Source organism: Pteropus alecto, unplaced genomic scaffold (assembly GCF_000325575.1).
Source record: "Pteropus alecto unplaced genomic scaffold, ASM32557v1 scaffold185, whole genome shotgun sequence".
NCBI lineage: Eukaryota > Metazoa > Chordata > Mammalia > Chiroptera > Pteropodidae > Pteropus > Pteropus alecto.
In genome coordinates this window covers 4,197,270-4,208,733 of record NW_006438088.1, presented here as the reverse complement: position 1 = coordinate 4,208,733, position 11,464 = coordinate 4,197,270, and the positions used below count along the sequence as shown (strand labels likewise).

General features: G+C 38.2%; 1 protein-coding gene across 2 annotated transcripts in view; it reads left to right on the top strand.

The window, feature by feature from the left end:
- STX11 (syntaxin 11) overlaps positions 1 to 6,058 on the top strand; it is a 34,235-nt gene extending 28,177 nt beyond the window's left edge. For both annotated transcript variants that reach the window (XM_015592082.2, XM_006915347.3), the window contains exon 2: positions 4,029 to 6,058. In XM_015592082.2, the coding sequence (XP_015447568.1) occupies positions 4,034 to 4,897 (864 nt within the window). In that variant the 5' untranslated portion in view covers positions 4,029 to 4,033 and the 3' untranslated portion in view covers positions 4,898 to 6,058. The remainder of the gene's footprint in view (positions 1 to 4,028) is intronic.
- The last annotated feature ends 5,406 nt before the right edge of the window (positions 6,059 to 11,464 follow it).

Below are 11,464 nucleotides of genomic sequence, written 5' to 3'. Positions count from 1 at the left end.
TCTTTCTGAATCTTTCTGTATCTTTCTGAAACTTGATTGTTTGCTCATTAAGACTGCCCCAACCTGGGGACTGTTAAAGTTTTGGAAACTGCATGACGTTTATAAATAAAAAGCTGCCATGATAAGTGTCTATGGAATGGGTCACAAATTTGAGTGTGCTTAGAATCACTTGGAGATCATCCGAGACCATCTGAATCAGAAACTCTAGGCCCCTGTAATGTGTGCAGCTCTCCAGAAGATTCTGTTGCCTCCTAGAGTCTGAGAGCCACTGGGCTGTCATCATCTGTCTGTTCTTTTGTTTTCTCTTACATAAATTCTGATTGCCCAATGCAGTAAGGCTTGTGAAACTTCCCCTTCCTTCCTCATGGGATCTAGTTCTCAGGACAGATGATATGCATGCCTGAAAAGAAAATTCGATAGCAGATTTCTGGTAGTTGGTTGTAAATTTTCTTTTGAATTCTTCATCTCTGTGTGAATCAAAACAGGATTTATTTTAGCAACTTTATGAATACAATATACTAAAGTTTATTACCTTATTCATCATGGTGAGATAGGAAGGTCAATAGACGGAATTGAAGGAGAGACAGTTTCCCAGACAAGCAAAAACTCAAGGAGAGTTAAACCAGAACTATGAGAAACATTAAAGGAACTTTTGTAAGCAGGAAAGAAAAAGGCCAAAACTAAAAATAAGATTTCTATATAGGAAAGGAAAAAAAATTATAAATGTAAAGACATTTCACGCATGGATTGGAAGAATCAATATTGTTAAAATGTCCATAGTGCCCAAAGCCATGTATAGATTAAATGCAGTCCTTATGAAAATTCCAACAGTATTTTTCACAGAATTAGAACAAATAATTACAAAATTTGTTTGAAACCACAAAAGGCCCTGAATAGCCAAAGCAATCCTGAGAAGAACAAAGTGGGAAATATCAAGCGCCCTGATTTCAAACTATACTATAAAGTTATAGTAATCAAAATAGTCTGCATTGGCACAAAAACAGACAATAGATCAATTTGACAGAATAGAGAACCCAGAAATAAACCAATGCATATATGGTTGCTTAACCTACAACAAGGAGGCAAGAATATACAGTTGGGTAAAGACAGTCTCTTCAATAAATGGTGTTGGGAAAACTGGGCAACCACATGCAAAAGAATGAACTAGACCACTTTCTTACACCATATACAAAAATAAACTCAAAATGGATAAAAGAGTTAAATGTAAGACCAGATATAAAATTTCTAGTGGAAAACATGGGCATTAAACTCTTTGACATTGGCCTTAGCAGTAATTTAAATATATGTATATGTGTGTGTATATATATATATCCATCTCCTAGGACAAAGACGACAAAAGCAAAAATAAACAAATGGGACATCTTCAAGCTACAAAGTTTTTGCACTGTGAGGGAAACCACCAACAAAACAAAAAGGCAACCTTTCGAATGGGAGAAGATATTTGCAAATGATATATCCAATAAGGGGTTAATATCCAAAATATATAAAGAACTTATACAACTAAAATCAGAAAAACAACCCAATTTTAAAAATGAGCAGAGGACCTGAATAGACATTTCTCCAAAGAAGACATGTAGATGGCCAACAGACATGAAAAAATGTTCAACATCACTAATCATCAAGGAAATGCAAATCAAAACTACCGATACGTACTTCAGTTTAGTGCTTGTTCAATACTCGGTGCTTAGAAATGTTTGAGGGAAAAAAAGTATATTCTAATGGAAATTATTAAAAGTTAAGAGAAACTACAAAATGCAAATGAGATACAACCTCATCTATCTGCATGACTGTTATCAAAAAGACAACAAAGAATAAATGTGGAGAAAAGGGAACCCTCATGCACTGTTTGGATTGTAAACTGGTGCAGTCAATATGGAAAACAGTATTCAGATTCCTCGAAAAATTAAGACTAGAACTACCATATGACCTAGCAATTCCACTTCCGGATATTTATCCAAAGAAATCGAAAACACTAGTTCAAAAAAGATATATGCATCCCTATGTTCCTTGCAGCTTTATTCACAATAGCCAGGATATGGAAGCATCTTAGGTAGCACTTGATAGATGAATGGATAAAGAAGATGTGTTATGTATATGTATATACGCAGCCATGAAATCTTGCCATTTGTGACAATGTGGTTGGACCTAGAGGGTATTATGCTAAGTGAAATAAGTCAGACCAAGAAAGACAAATACTATAAGATTTCACTTATATGTGGACTCTAGAAAACAAAACAAATTAGCAAACAAAACAGAAACAAACTCAGAGATACAGAAAACAAACTAATGGTTGCCAGATAGCGAAAAGATGAAGGGGATTAACAAATACAAACTATTGATTATAAAACAAATCATGGGATGTAAGGTACAGCATAGGGGATATAGTCATTAGTATAATAATAACTGATGGTTATTAGACTTATCTTGGTGATCACTGTGTAAGGTACATAAATGTCAAGTCACTGTCATACACATGAAAATAATATTGTCAACTGTAATTAAAAACTAAATTTAAAAGAAATTCCCTCCAACTCGGAGAGCAAAAGGTATTTTCTCAGTGGTTCAATTTGTATTTCCTTGTTTAATAGTAAAGTTCTTCATGACTCACTTTTATACATTTGCTGAAGATAGTTGAGTATAGTGATTAAGTGGGGTACAGTGGATCCCAAATATTCACTTACTGGTGACCTCGAGTACGTTCCTTCATCTTCTTATGCTCACTTACCAACTCTGATAATGACAATGCCTACTTCATGGGGTCTGTATGAAGATGAAAGAGGATATCACATGAAAAGTGCCTAGAAATTCATTATTGGCATTACAGTAAGCACCTGATACATATTAGCTATATGGGCAGAGAGAACATTATTTTGCCTTGCTAAGCAGGGAAATGATCATAACCACCCTTACAAAAACATAGAAATTCTACTTGAGCTGCCAACTTATTTCAAAAAGCCATTGAAAGCGGGAAAATATTGCTGCTGTGTGGATAAATGGGAGTGTGTTATATAATTTTTACTAGGCTTGTGTATGACTGAAATTTTTCCATATAAATTTTTTTTTTTTTTAAAGCAGCTTTGTTAACGACGCTTACCACTAGGGACTTGGGAAAAACTACGTCTTTCATTTCTGACTCTATCTGGGCTACACTATATGATTCCCGCCTAGATGTAGATTTTCTTTCTGTTCACCTCTCCTATTTGTTAAAATCACATTAAACTTAACTATTTCCCTATCCCTTTCACTTTTAATATCTTCCATTAGCATATATCTTTTTTTTCCCCTCAAACATTTCTAAGCACCGAGTATTAAACAAGCACTAAACTGATATATGTATCAGTGATACTGGGTGGAGAGCAAGGAGACTTTAACTTCCAGATTTTATACGTCCTTACTAGATTTTTGTCTTTGTGTATTTTTTTGTTGTTTTACTTCAAGCATGTTTTACTTTTTAACACTTTTAAGAGAAAAAAATTTAAACCATGATTTATATAGTAATCATTTTAAGAACTGTTATGATGTACAGAACTGAGATGGCGACCAGTGCTGAAATAGACATAAAATAGACAACAGTTAGAGTTGGCCCCAAAGCCTTGTAAATTAACTCTTTTTATTAAAAATTTTTATCTTTGTAAGTCTTCCTATATTTTCCTTTTTCTCTGTGTGTTTCGACTTGTGATTATGGGGGAACTTAAAGCAAGAGATGGATTCCCACTGCAATCTAAAATTTTGTATTGCTAATTGGGGTCCGGGCACCTGTAATATTGAATTGCAGACACCTACAGGCTGTAAAAACAACTGTGTTCATGACTCAGTCACATTAGTCTTTTACTTGTAAGCAAAATGCCATAGAACATTTAGCTCCTTTCATGCATTTAGTACCTACACCCAGGAATAAAGAATTGGGAGTGTTAAGCAGAACATTTCTTTATTTTAAACTTCAGTTCCCTCAGTGCAAATATTTGACTCTCACTCAAGGAATTTAACCTCAGTATCTCTGTTTGCAGGCAAAATGAAGGACCGGCTCTCAGACCTTCTAGAGTTATCCAAGCAGTATGACCAGCAGTTCCCAGAAGAGGACAATGAATTCAACTCACCCCACGAAGACATCGTGTTTGAGACAGACCACATTCTGCAGTCCTTGTACCAAGACATCCAGGACCTTCAGAATGAAAACCAGCATCTGACCGCCGACGTGAAGCGGCTAGGAAAGCAAAACACCCGCTTCCTCACGTCCATGCGGCGTCTCAGCAGCATCAAGAGAGACACCAACTCAATTGCCAAGGACATCAAGGCCCGCGGGGAGAGCATCCACCGCAAGCTGTGTGCCATGAAGGTGCTGAGCGAGGAGGCGGAGGCCCAGCATGGCCCGCACTCCGCGGTGGCGCGCATCTTACGCTCACAGTACAGCGCGCTCACCCGCAACTTCCAGCGCGCCATGCACGAGTACAACCAGGCCGAGATGAAGCAGCGCGACAACTGCAAGATCCGCATCCAGCGCCAGCTGGAAATCATGGGCAAGGACGTCTCCGGCGACCAGATCGAGGACATGTTCGAGCAGGGCAAGTGGGACGTGTTCTCAGAGAACCTGCTGGCCGACGTGAAGGGCGCGCGGGCAGCACTCAACGAGATCGAGAGCCGCCACCGCGAGCTGCTGCAGCTGGAGAACCGCATCCGTGATATTCACAAGCTCTTCCTGCAGATGGCCGTGCTGGTGGAGGAGCAGGAGGAAACCCTGAACATCATCGAGCTCAATGTGGAGAAGACCCTCGACTACACCGGCCAGGCCAAGGCGCAGGTCATCAAGGCCGTGCAGTACAAGAGGAAAAACCCCTGCCGGACCATCTGCTGCTTCTGCTGCCCCTGCCTCAACTAGCAGGCTGGCCTGGGCCATCATGTGCTTCCCAAAGTGCGCTGGGAAAGATTTGGGGACCCTCTTCACTAGAGTGAGTTGTCCCAAACCCTGTGGACCTCGATCTTTAGAGAAAAAAGAAACTTGAGGTCCAAGAATTCCAACCCAGCCCATGCTTGGGAAGATGGTCGATGCTGTCGGATATTTCTTCAGTAAGAACAGACACCCACTGAAGTTGTGTGGGGTCATTATATGGTGCGTTGCACCCTTATCTTAACAGAAGCCAAGTGAAGAACTGACTGACGACTTAGCGTATTGTAGGGTAAATGTCCAAGGCATGTTTCCTAACGAAACCCTAGGAGGAAGTCAATTCTGCACTGGCTAATAGTGAACTCATTATTAAAACTTAAATTCATTTACACTATCCTGAAAGTATCTTGGTTCTGTTCAATTTCACATGAAATTGACCTTGGGAAAAATTGTACCTCTTTCATTTCCCATTCTTCATCTGGTTTATGCTATGTGATTCTTGTCTAGATATGATCTTCTTTCTCCTCACCTCCCCTACTTATTAAAATCACATTTGACACTCATTCTTTTTCCTTATCTCTTCACTTTTAATATCTTTCATCAAAGTGTATTTGGGAATTTTTTTTTCCCAAATATTTTTAAGCACTGAATATTGAATGAGCACTCAACTTGAAGTATGTATTAGTCACATTTTATATATTTTTCATAAATAAAAATAATTTAAAATTTATCTTTTGTACCTTATTACAAATGCACATATATATGTAAATGTGAAGTACTAATATTTACTAATATTAACTAATGAATGTACATAATGACTAATTAATTGGTTTTAACTTTACTTTTGTAAATACATAAATATCAAGAAAAACACTTTTATTGGTTATTGGTGTTAATTTTCTTGTTTTGAGTTTGTCTCACTCCCATCTGCGTCTCCAGTCAAGTTAGAGTCAAAACTTTAATTCTGTGATAAAGACAGATGTCAAAGGCTGAAAATGCATACAGAACTAGAGATAATAAAATAACATTCTTTGAAATATTACTTTTATTTTACTGTGTACCATTCCTTTCATGCATTGAAATGGAGTAATTTAAAATAATCCTGTTTTTAAGTTAGTTTAATAAACATTACATTATAAATATCCCTTTTATGTATTTGTGTCTTGACCATTTAAGTTTTGATCAGTTTACTTTTTCAATTATTATTTTAAAAAAATTTTTTTACTAGAAGCTTAGGGCTACAAAACATCTGGATGGAATTTTGAATAGAAAATAAAAAAATGAAAAGGAATTCACATTGGGGTGTTTTCTTTTCTCTCCTGAATTACCGTAGTTTAGCAAAATTGTCATGCTTTGGAGATTTGGTTTCATTTGCAAACTTTTAATGCCCTTACCCATATTTACCGTGTTTCCTGTCTTTCTTCTGAGTCAACTCTGAACTCTTTCTACTCATTATTTAATAAATGAGTGAATTTATTCAGCGGCTATAATTCTCAGATCCTTCAGACAGTGAAATTTTAAAAGGAGTAGAAAGAAGGGTGTGTGAACTCTTTGGAACTCACTGACTAGCCTGCTTCTGACCATGAAAATCTAGCACTGCATCGAATTTTAATTTCATGGTTAAATATGAGAATTGTGGAAACCAAGTCCCACCCGGCTCTTCTCATATTTCTCCTGAGTTCTTTCTCAGCTAACTCTAGGGATATGTTTCACCTTTGACCTTATTTGACCTAATTCCCTTTCCCTAAAAAAAAAAAAGTCTTCACACAGTTCCATTGCTATGTCTTTCATGGTACAGAAGAGATATTGTAAATACAGACCACCAGCTAGTTTCCACAAGAGAGGATAGTTCATGCATTTGACTTGTTTAAATCCATAAAGCATTTTCTTTACTTAGAAACATTCATAAAAGTAAACGAGTTTGCTGGCTCTGTGTATTTTTTAATTCCCCGTATTTCACACTGGAAAGTTGGATAAAAACTGCACTTTGATATACTAATTGATCAGTGAATTGCCTGTGAGAAGGCACGAATTTTTCTTCCTTCTTTTTAGTAACTATCTGGGTGTGTTTTCAGGTTAAGAGCACAGATTCAGGAGCTCTCTCATTTTAAATCCTGACTCTGCCTCACACTAGCTATATGACTTGGCACACTATTTAATGTCTCTGCGCCTCAGTTTCCACATTTGTAAAACAGATATAAGAGGACCTATAAGAGGACCTCACGGAGTTGTTGTAAGTAAATGACTAGGTAAATAAAAGCACCTGGCACATGCTATGTTCAGTATTGTTAGTATATAACTCTCTGGTAGACTGAGAGAGGTGTTACTGATTTGAGTCAATGAATATTAATTATCAGGGGAAAATATAAATGCTTATTCTTCTGTCGGTAGTCTAATAAAATGGAATAAAGAAAGCAAGGCTCTATATTCTTGGAATATTAAGGCTTTTATTTTTTTCCTGTAATGAAAAAACTATTTTCACCGTGGCATTTCTATTCCTTCTCATATCCAAACATCTTATATCCAAATTAGATGTTCCATTAAAAAAAAAAAAAAAAGTAGTTCAGTCATGGAGGCCAGGTCACGATGGACTGAAGGGAAGGGATCGGTTGGCTCTTCCCACATCCTGCCCTGTTTCCCCTGAGCCCTTCTTGGCTCTGACTGCCATGCCAATCAATGCTGGCTTTTTCCTTAGGAAAGCCGCCGAGAGATGCTGTGGAGTTGGATTTACCCAATCCCATGATGGTCACTTGGCAAATTCTAAAGAGTGACTTTGGGCAAGAAGACTTTGTGGCAGATATGCAAAATTCATACACTAATGTCATTTAGTGTATGAAATGAAAGAATCAACCACAAGGAACAATAGAGCCTTCAGGGGCTAAAGATGGAAATCTTTTAAAGCTATTTTAACATATGCGGTGACTACCTCCAACTAGCCAAATGCCAAACTTTACAGCGCAACCACAGATTATAGGTGGTGACAACCCCAGAAATATCAGAATAGGAAAGATGCCCACCTAGGAGGCATCAGAATCCAAGATAATCTGAGTTACAATTTTTAAAAAGCCGATCAATAATTTAAAAATGTTTGAACTGTGACATCATGGGAGTGTTTGTGTCCTTTTAGAACAGTGACTTGGAAAGAGAACAGTGTTCTTCTTGTACCAATGCTTTATATTTATTTAAAAACAGTACCAATGCTTTATGGTTAAAAGTCAGTTAAATGTCATATGCAAATATTTTTCAGGCTCTACATGTGAAGTTTCTATCTTGACAGGAAACTGCTGAAAACAGTGTATAGCTTAAAAATAATATAATAGGATAACTGTAGTCTTAGCTTTTACATAGAAATCCTACCATTCTATTTTCTACCATCAGACATATTTCTTCTTCTCTCTGAAACATTCAGGGTATCTATCTGCAGCATGCAATTCATTCATTTGTAATCAAGATGATAGTTTGAAACATCCAGTTGTAACCAGAATAACAGTGGACTTGCTTTTGACAGAATTGAAAATCATTACAATTAATAAAATGGAGCTATTAGAAATAGAAAAGAAATGGGATCTAGAATGTAACTTCACCATCATATAACTATTGAGCATCTTTATTACCAACATGTGTTATGAAGAATAGACCAGGTGTCTTTCTGTATCCCAGTATCCCATAATATTTTATAGTGGGTAAAAATAACAGAGCATGCAATACATACATACATATATACATACATACATATCCTTATCTCTCTGTTTTCAAATAGGCCCAGCTACTTGCATGTACCCAGCCTAATTATCCTAAACAGAAAAGCACATGTAAGGTGTGTGTTCCTCTGTTTCTATACCAGGATCTTTATATTTTCCATCAACGTGATCTCCAGTTATGTACCCCTGTTGCCTGATACCTCCGACAGATCCTAGGTTACCCACACCTGGGGATTTGTTTTAAGCCACCATAAATCTATTATGGAACATGGTAGGGAGAGAAGGAATGAGTAAATAGCTGCACATAGCCAAGTTCATTGGCTGAGGCTGAGCAGTGCTTCAGATTTCTAAGTTTTCTTGGAGATGGATGATACCGCATATCTGTGCTACATTCATTTCATTCACTCCTGCACTCAGTTTTTTGTTTTGTTTGCTGCGCGTGTGGACTTTTCACTCTGTGTGTATTCCTATCTGTGTAGTTTCTGTTCAGCTGCTTGCTCTGACCCACAGCCTGACTGCTGTTCATCTGCAAGTTTTCCTGGCTGTCTTTCACCCTGACCTTCAACTTATGTGCACTTCTGGGCACCAGTCTGGATCTGACCATACTTCGCTCAATAGTCGTCTTATCCCACAACAGATAGACATGTCACTCAACTAAGAGAGTACCAACTGGTATAATTTTTAGTTTTCAGGATGCTTTGATCTCATTTTTTGTTTTTCATGACAATCTTGTGAAGTAATATTATCATCTCATTTTTTCTAAGAGATGGGAACTAAGAATTCAGTCCTCTAATACTTGACGATAGTTATGTACTCCCATGTATCTATTTCTTGCTCTCATATTACTAAGCTTCCTTTCTATGATGTTCACATCAATCAATCTAGAAGCACAAATTTCATGAAGAGAGGAAATGTGTATTTTCTTTGACTAATCTCTGTAACGTTAATAAAACATGCTCTTCCCTTGGCCTTCTGACTCCACATTTTTTCTCCTACATTTGCCTTATGGCTGAATTTATATTCAAGGCTTTTCCTCTTCTCAGTCTACCAGTCTCCCCGAACTATTTCTCTCATTACCAGTCTTTCAAATACCATCTTCCTAAATGCCAACCACTTCCAGATCTGTATGTCCAGCCCTGACTTCTGAGCTGAGAGTCAGGTCTATACATCCCATCACCCAGCAAACATCTTCAATCAGATGTCTCACCAGCACTTTTAATGCTACAGAACTCACCATCTCTCCCAAACCAGCAACTCCTGCTTACCCTGTCTTACAGATGGCATCATCAACCACTTTCGACCCCACTGACCAAACTAGTAGCCTTGCTGCAGCCTCCGGTCTCCCTCCCACCTCGTCTCTCTGGAAATTCATGCTCTTCTGTCATCCCACTGCTATTCCCCAGCTCAGATTATCCTACTTTCTCGCTTCCGTTATTTCAGCAGCTTCCAACTGGTCTCTGGCCTCTAGTCTTGCCCCTCTAATGCAATCTCTGTACTATAGTCATAGTGCTTTTTCTTTATGTCATTATGATTGTTTGTTTTTATGATAAAGTATACATAACATAAAAGGTAGCATCTTAACCATTTTAACGCACGTAGTTCAGTAGTGTGAAACACATTCATATTGTTGTGCAACCAATTTTCAGAACTCTTTTCATTGCGCAAAGCAGAAATTCTATACTCATTAAATAACACCTCTCTATTCCCCCCTCCCCTCGGCCCCTGACAAGTACCATTACACTTTCTGTCTCCGTGAGTCTGACTACTCTATATAACTCATATAAATGGAATCATATAGTGTTTGTCTTTTTGTCACTGGCTTCTTTCACTCAGCATAATGTCCTCATAGTTCATCCACGTCGTAGCAGGAGTCCTTTTTTTAAGTTTGAATAATAGTACATTGTTTATATACTACATTTTGTTTATCCATTCATTCGTTCATGTCATTAATCTGCTCAAAATCTTTTGACACTTGTCCCATTGCTGCTGGGATAAAAATCCCAACTCCTTAGTGAGTCCGACCAAGGCCCTGCAGGTTGCAGGCCCCACCTGCCTCTTCAGCCTCATTCCTCCCACTCTTCTTTGCATCCTCTCTCCTGTTCTGCTCTGGCCATTCCTGCAGGTTGTTTCTCTACCTGGACCACTTCCCAGGACTCGCCTCCTGTGTTAGTCTAGGTCCCTTGAGAAGCCAGCTCCAGGAAGAGATTAAACATCGCAAAAATTTTATTAGTGTAATGCCTGGGATAGAAAATAGGGAGAGAGCCCGGTTAGGCTGAGAATGATCAGATCTATGCAAAGCTGACCCTAGTATAGGTGAAAAAATGGAAGTATTCTAGACTGCTGTGCAATCTAAAAGGATTTTGCAAAGCCAGGGGGAAGTCCTTGAGGCAAAGTCAGCCTTCAAAGGCTCCAGTGTCTCCCAGGAACAGTCCTGTCTTAGTGTCTGCTGTCATTGATGGGGAAAGCCAGTGGGAGGTGTGGTCTTCATGAAAATAGGTGGATTCCAGAGCAAAGCACCCACCCATCTATTATGCCGATGCAGCGGTGAGGTGCATTCTCTAGGCCAGCATCATCCCTCTCTTCACTATGCAACCTGTGCTTCCTCTGCTAGACTGTTTTTTGATTTTTAAGGACAACCAATAGCATTTTATTTATTTTTTGATCTTAGCATTTTGCATAGTATCTTTTATTTCAAAGATATTCAAATGTTCGTGGTTTTAATGCAGAAACAGATATTCAGGAGTTGTTTTCTGTTATGAGTGACTTTTTGTATACATTTCTTAATGTGTTTATTTTACAGCATAAAGCCCAATATCTAGGCTCCTCTTCCAGTAGAGGGTCTGTGCTGGGTGCTGGGCCC